Source organism: Podarcis vaucheri, assembly GCF_965113315.1.
Source record: "Podarcis vaucheri genome assembly, chromosome: 6".
NCBI lineage: Eukaryota > Metazoa > Chordata > Lepidosauria > Squamata > Lacertidae > Podarcis > Podarcis vaucheri.
The window spans coordinates 74,823,941-74,847,183 of NC_138764.1; the positions used below are offsets into that span (position 1 = coordinate 74,823,941).

Consider the following 23,243-nt stretch of genomic DNA (forward strand, 5'->3'; position numbering starts at 1 on the left):
AATAAAAAGACATACAAACATGTATAATTTCATCACCTTTTTTTCATATCCCTCACTTCTCGGACTCCCCCAAATCTCCCCTTCCTACATCCCAATTTCCGAAATTATTTCAGCAAATTCTAAATGATTTTATCAAATATATTTCTTCTTATTCTTTTCTTTAACTTAATCTTATGTCGCTGTAATCTCCTTTTCTTTCTCAAAACTTCAACATTTTAGCATTCATCAATTTTATAATAGTTCTTAAGATAAATTTTAAATTTCTCAGTTGGTTAGAGCATTTCTCAGTTGGTTAGAGCATTATCAGCACCATGCTCTAACCAACTGAGCTATCTAGCTCCATCCCAAATTTCTTGAAAGCTGAGCTGTGCTTCCTTTTATTTTCTCTGAAGTGAAGCACAGTAGCAAGTTCTCACATCTTCTGAAATGAAGTATCTTAATATTTGGGGTTTCATAGTTTGACCTATGATAGGATGATGCTTAGCTGCCATGTTCTGACACCATTATCACAATTCTTTTGCCTTATTTTTGTTCTGCTCAGGGCAAAGAGATGTGCTACATGTCTCACAGGGCTCTCATGTTTATCCACGGTGAGCTATTTGCGCCGACGCCTTAAGATATTTAATATCTGCCCCCCCAGGACATACCAAAATTACCACCTTGACCATCTAAACTACTATCTGCATACATTAAGCAAATAAATTCATGTTAAATTTAACCACAGACAATTGCCAAGCACTGAGGCAGGTCCAAAATGCATTTAAGAAAAAACTTAGCAACATGAAGATTTATTCTTTCAGAAAATCCAGCCTTGAACCCTTTGACCTTTAAAATCTCTATCAACTGCTTTCTCAAGCTACAGAAAGTTGCTGGCTGCTTCTTAACTCAGTCACTGGAGATGAACGTATATCAAACCAAACACCTGTTAGGGTGTTAGAACAGAATTAAGACATAAGCCTAGGAAGTTAAGTGCCCATAAACTCTGTTGCCTGATGGCTTCTTTGGACAATCAGCATCCAGCTTAGCAAAAATGGTTCCTTTTTCCTCACTCTGACAATCAATTCAGGAACGGGGTTTTTTCAGAACAATGCTTGGCAATAGGGTTAGAAATCAGGAACATACCAAAGCCAATTGTGCAAAATCAGTAGTGCAGACATGCCCCAACAGTGAGCTATTTGCTAAATATTTTCCCACACTTAGATCTGACAAGGCAAGCATAGGGAAGCAGCATCCTAAAAGAACTGTTTTGGGACTGTACCAGTATGGTGCTACCACCATGAGCAGTTCAGTACTGAATGCTCATTTATGAATACCACTAGCCTCCTCTAATTCTGTAGCACTTCCAAAATAAATAAATTAAGATCATCTACTTCCCTACGCAAACTTTCAGATGTATCATACAATTTAGGAAACATATCTTAAAACCACTCCTGTTTCCAGCTTCTGTACACTCACGTTTCTCCCAAACCCCCTCAAATTAACAAAAAAATAGGTATTTTATTAAAGTGAAATGTCATTACATGTTATATTTGCTATTTACATGCTGTATTTATTGTTTACTATTACTGTAAGCTTAATTTTCAGGATTCTTTTATCCCACAAGAAATTATGCTGCAGCAAATCACAAGATTACTATTTTTCTTGCAGCAGACTAACACAACTATTCCTCTGGAATTTATAGTTTGTCTTGAGAACTGTTTGGCACAGTTTTGTCTTCATCAGCTGTTTCCCATAGAAGCTTGATCCATAATCAAGCAGTTTTGATAGTGCAGTCTGGACCCTGCAAGCCGCAGTGACAGATGGGGGTCTTAGGACAATTTGGAAAACGGAGGAATCAGAAGGACAATAAAAATATTATCTGGGTGGGTTTCCCCAGCCACTCTTGGAATGCAAGGCTGGAGAAAGGACACCCAAATTCCTGCTCCACACAGGATTTGAGGTCAGCATTGATTCCTTAATTTCCAGTTTCATGCTGAACTGGCAGCTTGTGAAGGTTTGGCACCCTTTCTCTACAGGGCTTGGTTTACTTTAAAAAGGAGGTACGGAGGAGGGAGATGGCAAGGCTGAAGGAATGTCACTTTGCACATGCTCAGGGGCAATGCTCTGCACTGAGTGCTGGCTTGAGGGCCCAGTCCCGTCCCTGCTAACGGAACGCAGCGAAACAGAGCCTTGCGAAACCCAGTCTCAGGGGAAGCCTTGCTTCAAGGGACAGATCATGCTGCGGGCCAGTCCCGCGGAGCGCAGCTACTCCCGAGGAGATGCTGAATTTGCACCTCGCAGCTGCTGGGCGGCTATTCCTGGCTCCCCCGCCCGCCCAAGCAGGTGGGCCCAAGCGGCGGAGAGAGAGGAGGGGGCGGCCTGGAGTGACCTATAAAACCCCCCAGACCCGGTGGAGAGCACAGGGGGGAAATCGCCGCCGAAGAAGAAGAGACAGACAGAAAAGGGCGAGCCGGGCGGGACTTTGGCCACCGTTGACCCTCTAACCGCACGCGGCAGCTCCACCGACCGCCACCCCGGGGCACAGAGCGGAGTCCTCGAAGCCTCCCGCAGATGTCCGAGCAAGAGGCGGCCCCGGCGGCCCCACCGGAGGCCGCTCCCTCCGAAGAGCCGGCCTCGGCTCCAGCAGAACCGACTCCAGCAGCTCCCGGACCGGACGTAACAGCAGCAGCAGCACCAGCAGCAGCCGTCGAGGCTCCGGCTCCCCCGCCGGCCCAAAGCGCCCCGCCGGCAGCTCCAGCTAAAAAGAAGCCCAAAGAAGGTGAGGGCGGCGGCCGACGAGGGGGCTGGAAAGGGTCTCGGGCAGCGGAGGCGGGAGGGCGGCGGCGGCAGCGCGTGCGCCTCTTTGCTCCCGGCGCAAAGCCGTGGCGCGCGCGGCACGCGGGAGGCCATTTCCAAGGCCAGGCGCGGAAACGAGGCGCTTTGATCCTGGGCACCAAAAAGCACCTGTGGGGCTTCTCTCATATTTAAAAGACGGCAAAAAATGTGGTCGCGAGTGAAGCGCCACGGCCTGCGCCACGCTGGTTTCCGGTGATATTTCCAGAAGGGTGTTTATTGTGGTATAGTGCTGGCTCCATTTTTTAATAATAATAAATAATAATAATAATAATAATATAATAATAATAATAAATAATAATATAATATATAATTGCGGTGCTCACGCTACACCATTGGTATCCTAACTGCAGGCCGTGTTCTGCCTCCTCCATTTAAGACGGATTTCACTTCTCTGATAAATTGCAATGCAATCCTAACCATGGCTACCTAGAAGCAAGTCCTGTTGAACTAAATAGGGTTGGGACTGCAGCCTTAAAAGCCCCATTGCCACCGACGTCTCATTTGCAATTACCTGGATGAGCCGTATATGGTCTGGAAGCACCAAAAGAGGTCTTGTAGCTTTTTACAACAAAACCTCTATCAGTGTCAGAAATGGAATGAATGAGAAAACCACCAGCAACAACCCACCATGAAATCACCTTCAGCTATTTGTTCCCACTGACTACTATTGAGAGCATCATAGAAGCAACTGGAGCTGGAGCTGGAGAAGGAGGATAGTGTTCTCTTACTCCAGCCCCAGAAATTTGAAGGTCGTAGGAAGGAGGCCTGGTTCCCCAGGGAATATACTGCATCAGCAATATTTATGTTGGTGTACCCCTCTGGTCACAACCCCCCACTACATTCTCTTGTTCAGCTGAACAAGTGAAAGCGAGCCCTGTATGCATACAACTGTACATGTGTCGGAGCTTCCATGCAGTCATAAATCCAGTGCAATTGATGTTCCTGATGAAAATCCCTACGCCCATACAACTGTATGTATGGAGATGTGCTCAGCTTAATGCTGGACGTTGGGGCATATAGCCAGAGGTATGCACCAGTGTTGGGGAGCGGGACACAACCCTGCTCCCTTCTCTCACATTTACTGAGTGTGTGAGAAATGGGAATTTGCATAGCTATCATGCAAAGGCTAAAATAAGGTTGGGCTATGCATTCTCTGACTAAGCCCTTAGTCCAAGAAAAGAGCATTAATGAATTTACACAGCATTAAGTACTGAACTGGTGGGGATGGAAAATGCCTTACTAACGCTTTTATATTTGTGATACCAGGCAGTCCCAGCTCACCGTTAAATCTAACAGTGGACGATGTGAACGACAATTCTGTGACTCTGACGTGGGATGCCCCAGAGGTTGTGGGCCATTCTGGCCTGGATGGATATGTGGTGGAGCACTGCAAATACGGAAGTAGGCTTGAGCTTTATCTCTCGTGAGCATGAAGAGCTGCATGCATTAATGTGGAAAATAGGATAACATGGTCAGGATAAATTGCTTGTCCCTCTCTTGACGTATCTACAGCCACAGTTGGAGGTGAGGAGAGAACCATAGACTAGTTCTCATGAAATGTTTGAACCCTTAAACCGCTGAACAGGTGTGTAAAGAAAATGATATGTGTTCTCTTCTTAGCCTGACATCTTCTCCACACACCCGATCAGTTGCTCACATGCCATGTTGACGTGCAATGGACATGCTCTGTGAGCTCAAGTTGAGAAAGGCTTGGAATACTAGAAGCAGCAAGTCATGGGATTGCAAATTCTAGAACCTTGAGGTTGGTCCATCTCTTCTAGGAGTTCTCAGGCACGAAGAGATTCCACAGGTGTAGCTTCTTCTGAAGGAAGGAAATCTACTTAAAGTCGAGAAATGACGACCTTGCCTTTCAGCTTCTTATACTGTATATGGCAATGGTGGAAGTGGCTTTCCAAACGTGGAAATGGAGAAAGTAGTTATTTCTCCCCTCTTTCAACCACTTTTGCAAATTGAATCCATTATGTAGCAAGTATAGATGCCATACCATAGAAGCTGCCAAATATGCACCTCCTGGGCAAGGCTTCTCTATAGCATAGAAATGTATGGTATAGTAGCACTTTATATTACGAAAAAGGGTTGCAGTCTATGATGTCTGCTTTTAAAAAGCTGAATAATATTAGGAAACAAGATTACATTTGTGAGCAATTTGGTTTGTAAACCACCAGTGATGGATTAATCATGTCACAGCCTGAGTAGAAGATGTTGTGTATTAAACAAGGTTTATCATACACACTGAGTATGCTATAATGATAATAAATAGTGGGTGACGTCTACTAAAGTCTTCAGCAATTGATGACATCCCTATTGATTGCTACAAACAATTTATGTTGCCCATTTTCATGGGTTGTTTAGCTGGGGTTGCTTGTGAGCGATAGCTGGGTGAATCATTTCTCATAAATAAATTATTTTGAGTTTAGCTATTTTCCTTGCTTGCAAATTACTTCCTGCATTCCAAATTGTTTGCTGAATATTTTATTCAAGCCAGTTTTTCGACCTGCATGAGTGCATTATCACATATTTGTCACTCCATATCTGTATGGTGTATTTGGAGAGCTATTGCCATAGGGTAGCATTTCCACTCACTGATTAGATTGCCTCAACCTTTGTAACCTCTTTTGTTAATTGAATCCAGTAAAAGCATGCTTTTGTTGTGATTAGAAGAGGATGTCCTTGAAACATAGCAGAACTGTTCACAAAAGATGGCTTGAGCAAAACTGTTGCACAAATGTATCCAAATGTTATATCCCAATGGGGATAATTTAGGGTTGCCATATTTCAAAAAGTGAAAGGCTTTTTGGGGGGTGGAGACAAAGTTGTTGACCTTTCTTTCCCAGACATTTTAGCCACTTTTCGGCCCAGACGCCATTTTCGACGGACAAATCCTGGCTATGTCCAGGACGTATGGCACTCTTAGATAATTTGAATGTAAGAATGACCTTATACATGGTCTTTCTAGAGTTGGGAGGCTAGAATTGATATATTGCAACCTTAATTTTTTTTTTTTAAAAAAGACAGACAGACAGACAAACCAGTAGACATAGGTTAGCAAAGCATAGGTTTGCTTTTGAACAACACAGTCTTAAGAGTGTTGAATTGGAAGTAAGTGCTACTGTTTTCTGAGGTAAGTGTTCTGAGCATTGGATCTTTCATCTCATTCTCAATAAAGAACTGAGTGGACTCTGTAGACAGATACATTTTAAATGTATCAGAGTAGAGGCCGCATTGTCCACTGAATCAACTTTTTACAATAATTCTGTTGCAGATGACGTAGTGGGGCAGCAATAAACATTAGACCTCCTGGCAGCTTACCTGCTGCTGTTTACCTGGAAGTGGGGGCAGGGAGGTTGACATGGTGCAGATATACTGGCAGAGCCAATCTGGCATTCCAACCGGTGTGTTTACATTGTGTTGACCCCTCCTTCCTGGTAAGTAGCAGTGACTCTGCTGTAAGGTCAAACGAGTGCCATAACCCAACCGTGCCATCCTTGCTTCTAATCATATGACTCACCTGTTGCATATTTTTGTTTTAGCTACAGACTGGGTGGCTGCCAACACAAAGCCCTTCCTTTCCACCCGTTATGTAATTCGCGATCTAACATCTGGAGATAAACTTCTCATTCGTGTGAAGGCTGTGAAAGGTGATGGAGTTAGTGAGCCAGCCGTCCTGGACCAGCCACTCCTCATCAGAGAGGTTCTTGGTATGTATCTTGAATGCATTTAGTGTAACAGAACGTGTTCATTAACATAGATTATTCAAAGACGTCCTTCATATCATCTTCCTGGTCAAAATACTCCCTCTAGCTGCTGTTTACCTTGTTGGGAGTTATTCCCCCACCCCCAGGAGCTTTGTGGGACCATGATTTCTATCAGCAAAGTGATGTGGTATGCTAAGGTTAAACAACACTCCTTCCCTTATACAGAAGCAGATCAAATTTGCTTAATGGCTTTCATTAACTCCTGTAATCTCCATAAGAGAGACTTTGGCTCACATTAGTATACCCTTGGAGTTTTTTCTTCACCACAACTAAAGCTTGCTAGCATTTGGTGTCATGATTTGTTGACTTTCTGGTTTTGGCTGTTTCCATTTTGCCCTCGCAAATATTGTTTTACTTTTCCTTCTGTTGTCCTTTCTTCATTGCTTTAAAAATTATGAACAGCTTTGACTCATTTTTGCAATTTCTTGAAATGAAAATGAAGCAGACATCCCAGAATAGAGCAATCAGACCTGCTTGTGTAAAAATGGAGCATACTTTACCTACTTAAAGGTGAGAACAAGATGCAGTTGATGTTATGTGAAATCCGCTTTAATAAATTAAAAAGGTGCCATTGATGCACCTATTTTTGGACAGTCCCATGAATATGTAGGGCAAGTGGATATCTCCTATGACAGTGTGCATTGCAGTGAGCGGCAGGCATTGCACATGGACCTTAAACATGCATCTGATAGGCCTTCTTGGTGCACCATTGGGAAGTACAATTATGTTTCATCCAATGTTAATATAAAACTGTTCTTCCGAATACAGGAATAATAGCGCAATCCTATACATGTTTATTCAGAACTAAATTTCCTTATTTTCAATTGGCTTACTTCAGTAGTTCTGTTGAGGGCATGGTAGCTTCCCATGTTCTTTCTTCAGCATTTTAGCACTCAACTGGAAGCACTAGATAACATCCATGGCAAGGCAGGTTCCTTTTAACCTGGGATGCCCTTGTGGCTATGACATTACCTTGCCCTCATCCTTCAGTCATCAACAGAACTCTGGGTAACAGGAGACCAGAAGAAGTTGAAGTCAGTGATGAAGAAGTATACCTCCCAACCACATTTAGTTCTCAAAATAAATCATGTGCAGATATATCTACAGATTGCAAGAACAGTCTGATCTGCAAGTCCTGGGTATGACACAGCTCTGACTTCCATGGTGTCAGCTGCTGATAACATTAATGTGGCACCACAATGTAATGAAACATACATTGCACTGTTAATTGTATCTCACTTAGCAGCAGTGGTCATGGATTTGAGTGCTGTAATTTGGAACCCATGTATACATTTTTTCTGCAGCTAGAAACCAGCTGAGGAGAATCTACCAAGTACTGCTTTTTAAACTACTGCATAAAATGCTGGTAGAGTGCACCCCCCAACTATTAAAGATTCAGGGATCATGTCCTTCTTTGCATTTGGTCGCTTTACCCCTGGCTCCTTCACTTCAGATTGCAGCAAGACCTTCAGTGCTGCTTAGGAGTTTGAAAGCTTCTTCAGCCTCCTCTAGGTATTGCTGGCCCCATAGTGTGTTTAGTAGGGATCTTGTGTGGAGTGTGAAATATTAAGACCTTGTGTAGCTTGGACAGAAGGGTCACTCTTCAGACTAACCTAAATTCTGTTTCTACTGTGAAGAGGAATTATTTTTAGACAAATGTTTTGATGGAAAACGATGAATGCCGGTGATGAACATATTTCTCTGCCAGCTAGTTGGTAAGTGAGTTCTCTAATGCAGCATGTAATTGTGCTGCCTGCCAGCACAGATTGTCACTGGACTTACAGAACTACCTTTCACTACTTGTGCACCACTAGCATAAGGTGTGGAAGGAGTAGGGGCATAAATGCATCTGCCACTGTCTTATGAAATTTGTACACAGTGCTTTTTAACCTGACTGAATGAGTCAAAGCGGGTTGTATTTTCAGATATCAGCAGTACTGTACTGGCAAATGAACGTTTTCTTTGTGCTGGGGTAGGTTCTATAGTCTGAGTGTCTCAGATTATGCAAATATAAAATCTTGACCAGCATGTTATATTTAAATTGTTCTTGCAATTCCAGCTGTTTAGTTAGCGAGTCTACTTTATGTACATTGCTTGGAGCAAATTCTAGTTGAGTGTCTGTGTAGCCGCAGGTAGACAAAAAAAAAATGCTATGGCATTTTGAGATTGATGGTCTATTTACACACTTAATCTTCAATTAGTTTTCTAGCCAATTGGTACAGCGTAACAGCACCAGGTCTCAGCTCAGGAAACTCACAATCTCTCTCATTGCACAATATGATGGGAGTGCCACCTTGGGGGCTTCCGCTGCCTGAGAGAGTGGCCTCATCCTGCCTAATGGCTGCGCTGGCCCTGTTGATAAGAATAAATGCCAGCAAGGGATTCCAGGGGGAAAGAGATGGGTGAGTGAAGATGCTGTTACAGTTCTTGGCAGGGCTCTCCTCTGGTATATCCTACTGCATTGCTGGTGTTCTATGAACAGCGTTGCTAAAGTATCTTTCAGCTTTTTAATCCTGGGTCCTCCTTTACACGATCACTTCTGGAACGTAGGCTACTGCACGTTTAAGCCTCAAAGGCATGCATAGCTCTTTTATTAAACCCCAACATAATTATTTTACCATCCAGGCTACCATTGACAAATATAGCATGCTAGAGTTACACCATTGCTATTTTGATGCTAGTGAAGACAGCAGCAAGTGATTAAATGCATACAGGCTTCTTTTGACTCTCACCAGGTTGTTTTCCCAAGGGAAGTATAAAGCTCTGCTTCAAGTATGTGCTGTTCATTGCATAGCGCATACACACACATCTTTTTGGCTTAGTATACAACAGAGGGACTTGAAGTAAAATCCAGACATTGTAGGAACATAGTTTTAGAGCTGAAAGAAAATCTGACATTGATTTGGTACAAAACCAATTTTGTAGCTGTATATTGGAAACTACTATCTTGGGGTGAATTACAAATCTACCTTTATTAGGACCCCCAAAAAGGACACTAACCCCACCAATTTGAGATTCCTGCATTGCAGGGGGTTGGGCTAGAATGACCCTCGGGATCCCTTCCAACTCAACAGTGTTATGATTCTGTGACTGATCACTTCTGGAGGTGGGTGAAAATTGGAATTTGAAGTTAGTGCCTGCAAAAACGTGCAGGGGAAAAAAAAAACTATTTAACTTTTAGAAGACACCTGAAGGCAGCCCTGTTTAGGGAAGGTTTTTTATGTTTGATGTTTTATCATGTTTTTAATATTCTGTTGGGAGCTGCCCAGAGTGGCTAGGGCAACCCAGTCAGATGGGCGGCATACCAACAAACAAACAAATAATTTATGCTGCAGCTGGACCTAAAATTTGCCAAATAATATTCATTGTAGAATTTGGAAATTAACCCAGCAGACTTCCCTTGCTTACTTTGCACATCTTTGGCATTCATCAGGCACCATCTTAATTCTGGAATGGCAACAGCCTTCATTTTCCAGGATTGAGTTGTGTCAATGCATCCATTTTCCATTGCGCCACTGAGCCATTATAGCCAGCAGAATTGTACCAAACGTGGCAGTGTATTTACCTTTAATACCAGAAGGAGGAAGGATATCTGTCAACAGTTCGGTGAGGTCAACACAAGATATACAAGACAAACTAAGGGACACGCAAATACCTTGGCTAACACACCATCAACTACTTGCCTTTTTAAACAATCCAGCAGTAAAATCAGCAGCCACTAGCCATTGACCACCTTCGAAAACCACTTCCTGGCAGCAGAGGGACACGGCAAAGGGATGATATTCACAATATACAAAATACTCCAAAATCCCACAACCCGCCTTGACTCAATGAAAGAAGAATGGGAGCACGACATAGGCTATGAAATTAACCCCACCCAATGGACTAGAATGTGATCTAAACCTCCCTTTAAGTCCCTATCAGCCAAAGGAAGGGAACTCACGCTGAAGCTCACTTATGGGTGGTACTTAACACCACGGAAACTGGTGCCGATACGCCCAGGAACCACACCAAGATGCTGGAGAGGCTGCACCTCCACAGGGACATATCTCCACATGTGGTGGGAATGCTCTAAAATCCAACCCTTCTGGACAGCAGTCCTACAAGAGATATGCAAAATAACTTAACAGGTATTAGAACTCACCCCATATCTGACCCTACAGAGCATCTTCCAAGATCATAATGACCACTCACATTATACAGGGCTTATAACCCAAATACGCTCAGCAGCCAGAAGCCTCATAGCCAGACACTGGAGAGACCTGTCAGGAGTAAACACGGACCAATGGTATCAAATTGTATGGGAAATGGCCTTACTAGAAAAGCTAACCAGTAAACTGAAACTGACATGGGGACAAATAGAAAAGGATGCCTTCACCCTGGTATGGCTCCTCTTTATCACATACACAGCCCAACAAGAACCCCCAACAACATATGAATCAATCTGGCTTACCTGACTTAACAAGACCTCCCCCGCTCACAAATGCAAACAAACCCCACTGCAGTCAACCACAGACAACCAACCACATCCTGCCCCCCAATACCTCTCACTACCAAGGAAATGTAATAAATGAATAGAAAGAGAACTTACCCAGTTGACGCTGACACAAAACCCCACACGTACACTATATAAAAGAATATAAGCCTCACCACCCCACCCCTTCTCTCCCCCTACCTTATATGGTACTCAACACTAATGTCTCACAACAAATGTAACTGATTTGTAAGAAAGACTGTACAGCCTGAAAAAAGAGAGAATGCATGTACTTTTGTAAACCAAGAAAGTCTTTAATAAAATAAATATTTTTTTAAAAAAACAGTTTGGTGAGGTTACAGCAAGAAGGTATGCTGTTGCTACGAGGCACTTGATATTGATTCCTCTTGCTGAGTGGATTAAATTAAATTATGAAATGCATGCCTCATACTATTTATGAGTCCTGATCCCAGCTCTCCATTCATGGAGCTAACCAACTCAGCTCAAATAATTGCCAGAGCTAATAGAAACTCTCACCTCTGATAATTTATAAAGCACAGTTACCTGATCTGGGGCTCCATGGTTGGGTCAGGTTACAAATGGGTCATTTAATAACAAACAAACCGCAGGGTTCTTGCCAGTGCAGCCTTGGCCAGAATTCATTTCCATTTTGATTCTCTGGTCTGTGATGGAAGAGCTAATCGTTTGCCTTACCTCCCTGGGCTTACTGATTTACTGTGTTTATCTGACACCATTCTGCCAAGGCACTCATTGTAGTTTACCATTTTAAATATTAAAACAAATGTTACACAGAGCTTGCCAAACTTTTCATGTTAGTGACACACTTTTTAAGACATGCCTCATTTCGTGACACAGTAATTCAGTTTTACTAGCAAAGCGGAGCTTGAGCTAACCCCATTCCAGCCCTGGGAGGAGCACGGGGAGTGTTTGCGCGACACACCTACGCACTGCAGCCGACACACTAATGTGTCATGACGCACAGTTTGGAAAGCTCTGCGTTACAGAATACAGAACAGAGCTTTCTCAATCGGAATTTCGTAGCTGATGATACAAACTTCCTTGCTGGATTTCTCCTGAGGGATACACAAGTTTTTCTTAAGAAGACTAGAGCAGGTGTGGGCACTGCTGACTCAACGTTTTCTCAGGCCATGGATAATCACTTCAGGAGCTGATGGTTTGGACTCCCTGGCTTGGGCTTCTCTCCTCACAGGTATTTCTTAAGAAGAGTCAGGGAATGTGGGAAGGACTGAGCCAACAGTTCTCTCACGCCACTGCTGGTCGCTTCAAGAGCTGGTGGCATCTTCTCCTTGGCCTGAGTTGTATTTATGGTTCAAGGAAGTTGCATTGTTGTGCTGAGGGGAAAGTGTCAAGAGCTCATCCTACACTCGAGTAGGACCCTGGCAGAGACACATGCCCGACTGGAATGTTCTCTCCCTCCTGGTCGATCGTTTGGGAGCTTCGGGAGCTTTCTTCAGCCCAAACATCACAGCGACCGATGCTAGCAGACACCGGCACACTTAGGGATCTGCAGAGTCTTTGCAGCTTGCATAACATACCTCAGCGACTCAGCATTTTGGCTAATCTACTTTATTTACATATAAACACACACGGAGCACTGCAACATGGCTCCCTCTCTAGAGACAGCAAAGAGAAAAAAGAACAAAGGACAATAGTCCCACTTCACGGAACACAGTAACACAAACATCCTGTCTCCGTCACTTCCCTCTCTGTGGAGTCAAAACATACACTGTCATGTGAAAGACAAAAATCCCATGACTGCAATCCTGGAGCAGGAATTCTAACAGAAAGTACCCTTGATCCTACAAGGTTTAGCAACAAGGAAATATGAGATATTTGGGTTATTCTGCCTCCAAACTGCTGTGGAATTTCTCTGGTCATATGAGTACCTCAGTGCTGCCCCCGCTAACATTCTTATTTATTTAAGACATTTATATACTGCCTAATCATTAGTGCTTCTAAGCATTCCAGGCAAGCCAAATGATCCAAGCAAAGGAGATTCATCAGTGATTCCACAGCAAAGTTCTGCAGTACCAGTGACAAACCGCTATAATTTTGTTTTCTCTAGAGCAGCCCAAGATCCGACTGCCACGCTATTTGAGGGACCTGTACATGAAGACTGTGGGCGATGTGTTGAACCTGATGATTCCTTTTCGGGTATGTGGATCCTTATTCTTATTTTGACATTTTGGCTTTGGGCGGGGATAAAAGCCTTTGCATAATTGGTCAAGAAGCTAGGAATAGTTGCAGAAAGCTTGCAAAGGTGAACTAGTTCTCAGGTTGGCTACAGCGGGCAGCCTCCAAAGCAGAAACTATTGATGTTTTGGAAAGAATTCCGGCTTCACTTGAATGTGGCCTGGTCACTGAGAAAAATAAAGGACTGACAGGCTTGGGAAAAAGGAAACATTGGAGCTTGAGAAGAGAGCTGTCTCAGGACAAGGTAGGACTAGAAACAAGGTACTCTACACAAACCATTGAATCCTAAACTGTAATGTGTAAACAAGCTTAAGCTTTGTTTGGCTGACATATGCATTACATCTGTATATTGCAAGTCATATAAAACTCACCAGCTCTTGGCAGCCCCCTAATCTCTAAACACAGACGGGAAAAGTGTCTTATGTCATACTTGATCTTTTCCTAGCACTAAATTCTGACACTGGATCTCTTTTTATGTTATTCTGATTTAAAGAGCTCTTATCAAGAGAATACTTTGACATTGTGATCAAGTTTGTTATGTGCGTTTGGAAGGCAGAGGCGGTATGTTCCAGTCAGGCACTGGGGGGGGGGGGGTGTAGCCCAGAGCCTAAAATAGCTCTCTACTAAAAATAGCAAGTGCAAGCCATATGGAGTGGCATAGAGAGACTTATAATAGGGTATAGCACTCCATGCATTTCCTTGGTTCTTGGGTATTTGTAGACATGCTGTGGATCTAGGCCACTCCCTTAAAGGGCCAGCTGTCAGAAGCAACTGTATTTGACACACATTCATACTAGCTTCAACTGCCCCTAAGTTTTTTGTTGGGGAGGGGACTTCAGAGCTCAGGTTTTGGGTAGAAACATCAATATGAAAATGTTTGCCTCTCCTGTGCATGGGCACTCACATACTTAAATGTGTGTCGGCAACTGTCCTGCCTTTGAATAAGAATCCAAAAATTGTGTTGGCTTTTTGCATCACAGTTTAATCACATATGGCTAGAAAATGGAAGCAAATGAGCACTTTCTTTCTTTGAAACTTTGTTCCCACTTTTCACTTCCATGAAGAACAATCAACACAGTTCACATAATAGAACCACAACATAACATAAAGCAAACTCTAGTCAGTGAAATCAAATTAATAAAATGAAACAAAACACAGACAACGTAGTTATAAGAGCAAAACCAGGAATCATGAAAATCATGCCGAAGATTCACTGTATGTTTATAAGAGTTAGTAGCCAGACAAATAGAAGAAAACCGTGATATACCAACTGTTCTACATATGCCTTTCCTTAGGGAAAGCCAAAGCCACAGGTGACCTGGACTAAAGATGGCCAGCCTCTGGATCCCAAGCGAATGCATTTGCGCAACAGTGAGAGGGACTCCGTCCTATTCATCCGCCAACTACAGCGCGGTGATTCTGGAAAATACGAAATAAGTGTTAAGATCTTAGATGAACTAGAAGACAAGGCCACCATTAATCTCCAGGTGATTGGTAAGGGCGATGAAACCATATGGTTTGATTTGGTATCTTAAAGGGTGGCTAGCTCAGATACCTCTTCCCTTGAAACAAACTTCTCTAATTCAAGAGTCACTGTGTACTGTGGCATATGGCAGCTTGCTGGGCCTGGCATTATTAAGCATCAGAGCATGTGGTGTGCTTATGCCATGGGGAATGTGTAGTGAGATGACTGTTCTGTTTCAGTCTTGAATCCCTCATGTAACAGGGTAAGATAGAAAGACATTGAAGATTAGGAGCCATTGTTTCTGATACTGAAACTACACCTGCATAAGAGTTATGAATGAATAATAATAATAATATATTCTAGTATGGTTATATATTTCCCTCTTCTTCCGGAGAGCTTAATGGCTGCTCTCTCTTTTATCTGGTGCCTGCTGCTGAACTTCTCTGGGATGTACCATGGCAAGTAGCACTATCTTGTTATTTCAGAAGTAATGTGTGGCTCATCTTTTCAGAGAGACCAGGCCCTCCTGAGAACCTGAAGCTGGTGGATGTATGGGGCTTTAACGTGGCATTGGAGTGGAGCCCACCCAAAGATAATGGCAATGCTGATCTCAAAGGGTACACAGTCCAAAAAGCAGACAAGAAGACTGGGGTAAGGACTTGGGGCTGGGAAAGATACAGCCTGGGGGGGGGGGCAATTGTACTTTGTGCAAGGATTAGTGGTGGGTCCTGAAGCCACCATCACTTCACAGCTCTTTACAAATCCCAACAAAAAGGAGTCAATATAAGAAATGCAATGCATATTCCACAAAAACGCAGCCCACAAATTCCGTGACAATACAGAATTTGGTCACAGGTGGTTTAAACAGTGAAAATGAGAATGGGAAAAGAACATTACTTAGAACCTTTATGCTTTTTATGCTTTTATGTTTTTTATAGTACAATAAACGGAATCAATAACATCTTGAATAAGAATGTAAATCAAGGTTTAAAAAAAAGCTCATGTATGAACTTTTTTCTTTTTAACTAGCAAATGTAAATAACCCTCTAAATGTATCCATATTTAGTCCAACAAATCTTTCCCTTGAGAACCTTTCCCTCTCTAATCCTCCATCGGCAGCATTTATTTCAGAAATGGCAGTAGGTCAACACAGTTTGCCTTTGTAATAGAGCTTTATTCCTGGGGTCCAATCACAAGCCCCCTGGAAGAGTTGATTCACTCAGCTATTTTTATATACCTGGTGCTGTGACCTATGCCTTGCTTCAGTTGCTCTGTGGAAGCATTCATACTGTCTAAGGTTTTAAAACAAACAAATACACAAACTTTCATTTAAAATTTTGGTTCAAAATATACATAAGGGTCATTAAAATCAATAAAAAAATTAAAAACATACAGATTGTCATAAAACAACATTGCTGCCAAATATTTTTGGGACCCACCTTGTTTCTGTGAGTGCCAGCTGTTTTGAACTGTTTTTAATATTGCCTCTTGATGTTGTAGCCATCTCTGGGATCTTGGGGTGAGAGAGGGCAACATATTATAATATTAAAAAATGTGCAATTCTTCTTCTTATCAAATAGTATCAAATGCCTTTTCTATAAGGTGCAAAAGCACCCTTTTATGCAAACGTATAAGAGAGTCTTGGCTTGTTCAGTGCAGCAAGTTAGCATTTCATTGTATGCTACATTTATATATGCTGGCAATTAAGAAAGGGCTTGGTGGGAGAATGTGCTACGTGGCTGGATAGAGAGTGAGTTTTCTCTGCTTTACTGGTGGGGGCAGTTTCCTGTGGAAAGGAGAATTCCTGCCAATATTCCCCACTCCTGTACAGCAATGGGATGTTTGTCAAGTGGGGACTCTCTTCCTTCTCAATTTGCCAAATTGTATTGTGGGCTGTTTCCCACCTCTTGCAACACTGCTGAAAACCACGAGACCAGAGAACCTATTACACTGAAAGATGTAGCTATCAACAATTGTACAGTTCTTTAAAAAAACAAAAACAAAAAACACTACAGATCGAGTTAAATGCTTCCTCCTGTCCTACAGTTCCAACAACCCCTGCCCTGGGCACTGCTATTTGGTATGAATATGAGGCCCTAATGGTGCCACCGTCACCCACTTTCGTTTGCCCTAACACCGAAACAAAATAGCACCCCAGGGTGGCTTCCATAGTTTGTTTTGGCTTGGGAAGCTCTTGCTCCTTCTGCTGGGAGGGCAGCCCTGTGCCCTGAACCTGAACCTTTTTCGTGTTTAAGAGGCTGACCTTTACTGCTTTCCAGCAATGGTTCACAGTTATGGAGCACTACAACCGCACCAACTGCACCGTCTCCGATCTCATAATTGGCAACAGTTACTCCTTCCGAGTCTTCTCGGAGAACCCCTGCGGCCTCAGCGAGAAGCCTGCTGTCTCCAAGGACGTGGCTCACATCAAAAAATCAGGTAGGGGCTGTAGAAGCACAGTAGGAAAGACAAGGTTGTGGAAACCCACCCCTTCCCTTGTAGGGCTGGTTGGTTATGTGCCTGGAACATCGAGAATAGAAGGCAGCCATGACAGCTCAAGCCATTCCAGCCAGATTGTCTAAAGCATCTTCTTTGATGGGCAGCGTTCCAGCAGCTGTATGCTGAGGTGGCAGGGGAGGGGAGTATCAGAGGAAAAGTGGGTGGGGACAGCAAGAAAAGTTGGTAGGACCACACATGTGACTCTTGTTCAGTAGGCCACATTCCAGCCACACCAAAGAGCTGGAGGGGAGGGTGTGAAGCAGGGCTAGTGGAGGGGATGGTCTGGAGAGAGGGACGCATTGGAAGAGAGATCACAACCTGAGGAAAGACCTGAATGCAGGATTGGGAAGCCCGAAGGGGGCAGTTTTTAACTCAGAGGCTGGACGTCCCTCACTCTCATTTAAAGCCAGATAAGCCATGGCAGACATGGTAGTTGGGGTGAAAAAAGGAACATTTTCTTTCTGCCTTTCATAAAGATATCAGATATCTTTCATAAAGATATCAGATCAGATTATGCCAGCAATATTGCCTTGAATTTTGCTTGGTTGCTTATCTCTAGCATTTTTGTATTGTCTTATATTGCTATGGCTGTATGCTAATGCAATAAAGGTTTGAGATGAGATATCAGATCCAAATGAATACATGGCTGGAGGCTGCTGATAGTTTTCTCAGGGAGCTAAAGATCAGAAGGTCGGTGGTTTGAATCTGCTCGATGGTGGTGAGCTCCCCTTGCTCTGTCCCAGCTTCTGCCAACCTAGCAGTTTGAAAGCACACCAGTGCAGGTACCGCTGCGGCAGGAAGGTGAAAGGCGTTTCCCATGCACTATGGCTTCCGTCATGGTGTTCCATTGCGCCAGAAGCGGTTTAGTCATACTGGCCACATGGCCCGGAAAGCTGCCTGTGGAGATGAGCGCCACACCCCACAGTCATCTTTGACTTAACCATCTAGGGGTGCTTTACCTTTTCCAATTTCAATATACAGAGCTGTCATTTTGTATTGTTCCAGAAAGTCTCACAATCTGCTCCCCATCTTATTTGGAGTTATATTGATCTGCCTTCTCCCCCACTCCCCCAGCAATCACATACAAAGCAGAGAAGTACAACAGCAAGGATCTTTCTGAACCTCCAAAATTCACCCAACCTCTCACCGACAGAACTACCACCCGGGGCTACAGTACCCAGCTTGTCTGTTGTGTCCGGGGCTTCCCAAAGGTGAGTGCTGGTCATTCTTGGAAGCTAAGTGACCGTCATTAGCAAGACTGAATCTGACATTGGGTATAGGATGAGAGGCTTGAGGTGTTTCCTTTGGTAGAGGAACATGAGTTGACTTCTTTTGTTAATGGGGATAAGTTACAGACAGGTGGATCCATTTATTTCAGGTTGAGTGTCCCTGTTGCATGTGTTTACTCCTCAGGCTGTTCTGTGCTGCTTCCACAGTAATCTGCAAACTTTTTTTTTAAAGCTGCATTTGAATGTTTCCCTTTCAAAATATGAATTTCTAATTGTAATTTATTTCACAACATGCATTTAGATGCATACCTTTTTTGAGCTGACATTCAGAGAACCATGAAGTCTTAACAGATAAGAGCTACATTCTGATCTGCACTTTAGTCCAGGAGATGCAGATCAGGCCAATTTGCACCAATTTGCATCAAATTCTTCAAGCATCTCTAGAGTTTATGGGGCTTCCAGGAGACCTGTTTATTGAGCATTCATCCTGATTTGTTTGCAGGGAGATTAGATGACTTGGGCTGTTTAATGAGCAGTCATTCTGATATGGGGGGTGGAGATTGGATGGCATTGCATCAAAGCAAGTGTTATGCCACATTTTCCAGTGCATTTCCCCATCACTTTCCAGATAAATGTCCAGTCTTATGGGGAAGTGGCTTTGCAGTGCCTTCCTGTTTCAGCAAACATGCGATGGGTGCTGCAGTCTATGACAGCACTGGGAGATTGTCAGTGACATCCACCATAAAACAGTCCCAATGAGTAGGCAGGAGGGTTAAGGGTGAAAAAGTAATGAGACATTGTCTAGAGACTCTAGAAACTTATCACTAAGTAATGGGAAGCTGCTGCTCACCTGGGACCAGTGATCAGCCCCTTCCCACTTTTTTGGAGAGAGATGTTAATTTCTGCCATTTTGGTGCTTTATCTGTATTTCAGCCCAAAGTGATCTGGATGAAAAACCAGATGGAAATTGGAGAAGACCCCAGGTATTTAGCCCTCATGAACCAAGGTATTTGCTCTCTAGAAATCCGCAAGCCCAGCCCCTTCGATGGTGGTGTCTATACCTGCAAGGCCGTGAACCCTTTGGGGGAAGCCTCTGTAAACTGCAAGCTGAATGTAACAGGTATGTATTTAATATCTGAGTTGTTTGCTTTAGGACTGCCTATTTTGATGCAATTGCTAAGATTTCCAAAGGGAATTGCAACCATTCTGGGTGAATTCTTCTGTGGCTTGGAATCCTTTGTCCCTGATGGGAATTCCAATCATAGTCATGTAACGAATTATTTCAGCCTCCTGGAGAGATGTGATTGACAGGCAGGGTGTGTTTGCTAGATGCAGCTGAAGGCTGGTGCACTGCCATCCCTTTGCTTGGGTTGCTGGCAACCGTTTCCATCTGGGACATTCCCAGAATCACTTTCATACATTGTTAATGCTGGTTCCCAGGATTGATGGCCCTTCTTTATTGATTTCCCAAGGAAACACTGTGCAGCAGCAGGTAGTGACTTAGAAGGTTTGCCAAATGCTGCACATTCTACTTCAGCTTATTAAAATTCATTAAGAAAGTGCTTCAGTCCAGAGGTGATTGGATGGTGCAGTGAAGAGCAGAAGAGGTGACCACAAGCTAGCTTAATTACAATATTTAGCATTTATGTTGTTCTTCAGAATATTCTTTCAAATTGCTTCCTTTACATGTTGTCCCTTATACCAGCCCTTTAAGGTGGGTCAGTATTATAATCTTTTGCAGGAAGAGGGCTCAGGGGTTGTGAATTGTTTAAGAACAACTTGGCAGAGGTACAACTAAACCAGAGGCACACTCAGTCAGCCTGGCCTGTGGTTTTTAAAACTACAATAAAGTAGATTTTGATTGAATATTGGGAAATACTGTCTGTATGAAGTAAGAGCAGTCAAGTGGGCTGGTTGTAAGAAGGTGGAATAAATTATTTGTAAGTTTTCAAGAAGAGGGTGGCCTTTCCACCATAGAATCCCAAATCTGCAATTCTGTTAAAACAGAAAGAAACAAAACAAAAACTAGCTAAGAGAGAGTGTGCAAGTCTTCCCATTGGCAAACCTGGCAGTCAAGATGATGAAATACCATATGTTGCACCTGATCATGTTTCCTGGCTCTGGAATCCTGCAGCCTTGTAATATTTCTCTAATAGGATCCATTTAGCCTTAACTATGTAACTGAGATATTAATTCCTCTCCACTCTATTAATGGCAGAGAACCTCCTGTAAGTTGGTAACTGGTGTTCTCCATCTGCAGTGGCTGCAGCCCAGCTGAATGGCTGTAATTTATTGCCCACACAAGGCTTCCTGATCACATTTCCTTGCTTCAGCAAACACCTCCCCAGCTCTCTTCCACCCCCCTCCACTTCAACCCCCAAATCTGAGAAGACAAGAAAACAAATGCAACACTTAACCACCCAGAAAGATTTGGTGCTCTCACTTGCAGAGATCTAACCCAAGCAGCACATTCAATGCAGGCCCAAGCCTGCAAGATACCTGGCTCATGTTTTATATGGCAAAGTCCCAAGGGCTTGGGAAGCATTTGATATTTCACACTCAGCTTGCATTGTGTCCTGTCATGCCTATTTTAAAATATTTTATGAAGCCTTTTTGCTGTACAATAAAATTCTTACTTCTCTGGATTCTGTTATCAAGGCTAAGCAAGCAAAACAAAAATCACTTCCCTTCCCCAGAACAGCCATGCAGCAAATCTTTTATGAATGAACACCAGAAACAAAGCCAGAAGGCGATTCTAGAACTGTATTTACTAGGAGAGGAAATATCCAACGCAAAAAGCAATTGACATTCCCACTGCAGGAGTGAAACAGAACATAACCAATTTGGGATGGAGATGAGAGAGATACTAAGAAAAAAAGAGCCCTTTAAGCATATAGTGTTTCAAATGTAGTGCACTGCCTCTAAACATCTCCCAGCAGACTTGAGTCAGCTAAGCAACTATCTGTGCTTTGCATTTTAACATCGCAGAGTATATAAAGAAGCATTTTTATAAGCCTGGAGTTGTTGGGGTTTTTTGTGTGTTTGCAAAGGAGTAGCTCTTGCTTACTGCACTGCAACCAATCACTGTGTTTCTCTGGTCTATTTCTATGGCAAAAGTTTGTGCTACCATTAATGTCACCAGCAGGACAAAACAAACAAACAAGCAAAAAAAGACACATTGCATGAATAGATGCCTAGAAAGTAATCTTGCAAGTTTCTTATGTTTCTACAGTCCCAGAATGAGGATGACATGGTGAGTCCAGATGAAGAACAAAGTGAGTTTGAGGTAAGATGTCACTGGAAGAATTAAAGATGATCATCCAGAATGCATTTGGTTCAGGAGCCATATCAGAGCTTGGGCTAGGGCTGGCCGAAAACATTTTGTGGTCTGGAGTGAAGAGCAAGGTCTCTCGCACTTCTGTCTTCTACAAAAGACTTGCGGTTCAGTCTTACTTCAATGCTGGCAACAGAACACCGTCCTCCATGGCACTGAAGAGCAGAACGAGCTTAAGGGGTGCATGGTGGCAAGGAGAAGGAAAAGCTGGCTGCTTCATAGGTATTAGGAGTGAATGAGCGCTGAACTAAATTAGATGCTTTCTGTTCTGGGTGCCTAGTATCCACTCCAGACATTGAGTCTGCACATATCTCTTGTTTCAGTGTTTCCTGTTCAAGGCCTCCTACAAAACTCCCTCTTGGTATCCCTGCCCTGGAGCAATGCCTTATTCACACGCTCAGCTCCGTGGTTCCTAGAAGGAATCTCCCGCTTGGAGATGAAGCTGCTGCTGCGTCTTTTCAAAAACAGAAGCTTTATAGAGGACAGAACCTGCAACTAGGATGGCTCTGTAGGGAACACTGACCATGCCTCCTGTTAAATGCCTTTTACTCCTTTTATGGTTTTTCACCCTACAATACAGTTATTATCAGTCTTGGGGGGGAAATGTTCATTTAGGATGACGACAACAATCGTGATAGCAATAAATTAATAATTTAAAAATATCCTGCAAAATACTTTTTACTCAGTGATACATTCTGCAGTTGACTCCCTCCAGCATCCCATTACCTATGTATGGGTAACACAGCATTCCAAAATGAAGTTCGCTACGGCCCTCGGAAGCTACCCATTCAGGTTGGACTGAACCATCACAAGGGGTGTTTTCAACTTACAAAGTGTTCCTGAAAGATTTGACAGTGGAGTAAAAGGCTAGTGAAAGTTCTAAAGCAGGATTGGGGAACCTTCCCCTCCCCCTCTCAAGGGCTGCGTTCTCTTGCGGGTAATCTATTGGGGGGGGGGTTCCTGTATTTTGTGGTGGGCAGAGCCAAAAGTGGATGGGGTCAGAGCCAAACATGGGTGGAGTTTGGAGGGTTGCATAGGTTTCTCTTTCCCCTAGTCACTGTTCTGAGGGCCACGTGATATTAGACTGAAGGCCACATGTGGCAGAGCCAAAAGCCTCCTCTGTGATTCCTCACAGCAAGCATTCCTTTTCACCTCCGCAGGCTTTGATATTAAGCAGTATTCAGAAATCAGAAATCCCATCAGTTCCTTTTTCTACTCAGCAGGATCCTGGGCATTTTTACAAACTGGCACACTGAATGCTATTTCAGTCCAGAACGTTCCTCTTGTGAATATTGTCAATGTAAGAGAGAAAACAGCAGACGCCGGGTGGTATTTGACTAACCTTTTGCACTAATGCAAGGATTAGTGCTGGCGCAATGGGATCACCCCCATGCTG

At 43.3% G+C, this 23,243-nt stretch overlaps 1 protein-coding gene across 1 annotated transcript; it reads left to right on the forward strand.

The window, feature by feature from the left end:
- Positions 1-2,293: 2,293 nt before the first annotated feature.
- On the forward strand, positions 2,294-22,509 carry MYBPH (myosin binding protein H). The gene is made up of 11 exons (XM_082228599.1): positions 2,294-2,758; positions 4,102-4,236; positions 6,387-6,554; positions 13,193-13,281; positions 14,616-14,814; positions 15,297-15,436; positions 17,065-17,224; positions 18,359-18,495; positions 19,447-19,633; positions 21,746-21,799; positions 22,171-22,509. The coding sequence occupies exons 1-10, from the start codon at positions 2,551-2,553 to the stop codon at positions 21,754-21,756; spliced, it is 1,434 nt and encodes a 477-aa protein (XP_082084725.1). The 5' UTR covers positions 2,294-2,550; the 3' UTR covers positions 21,757-21,799; positions 22,171-22,509.
- The last annotated feature ends 734 nt before the right edge of the window (positions 22,510-23,243 follow it).

Bases quoted from the DNA above. Each gene is read 5' to 3' on its own strand.
- MYBPH (XM_082228599.1), top strand. From the start codon at position 2,551: ATGTCCGAGCAAGAGGCGGCCCCGGCGGCCCCACCGGAGGCCGCTCCC. The intron at 2,759-4,101 runs GTGAGGGCGGCG...TTGTGATACCAG, and splicing joins TAAAAAGAAGCCCAAAGAAG to GCAGTCCCAGCTCACCGTTA. The intron at 15,437-17,064 runs GTAAGGACTTGG...ACTGCTTTCCAG, and splicing joins AAGCAGACAAGAAGACTGGG to CAATGGTTCACAGTTATGGA.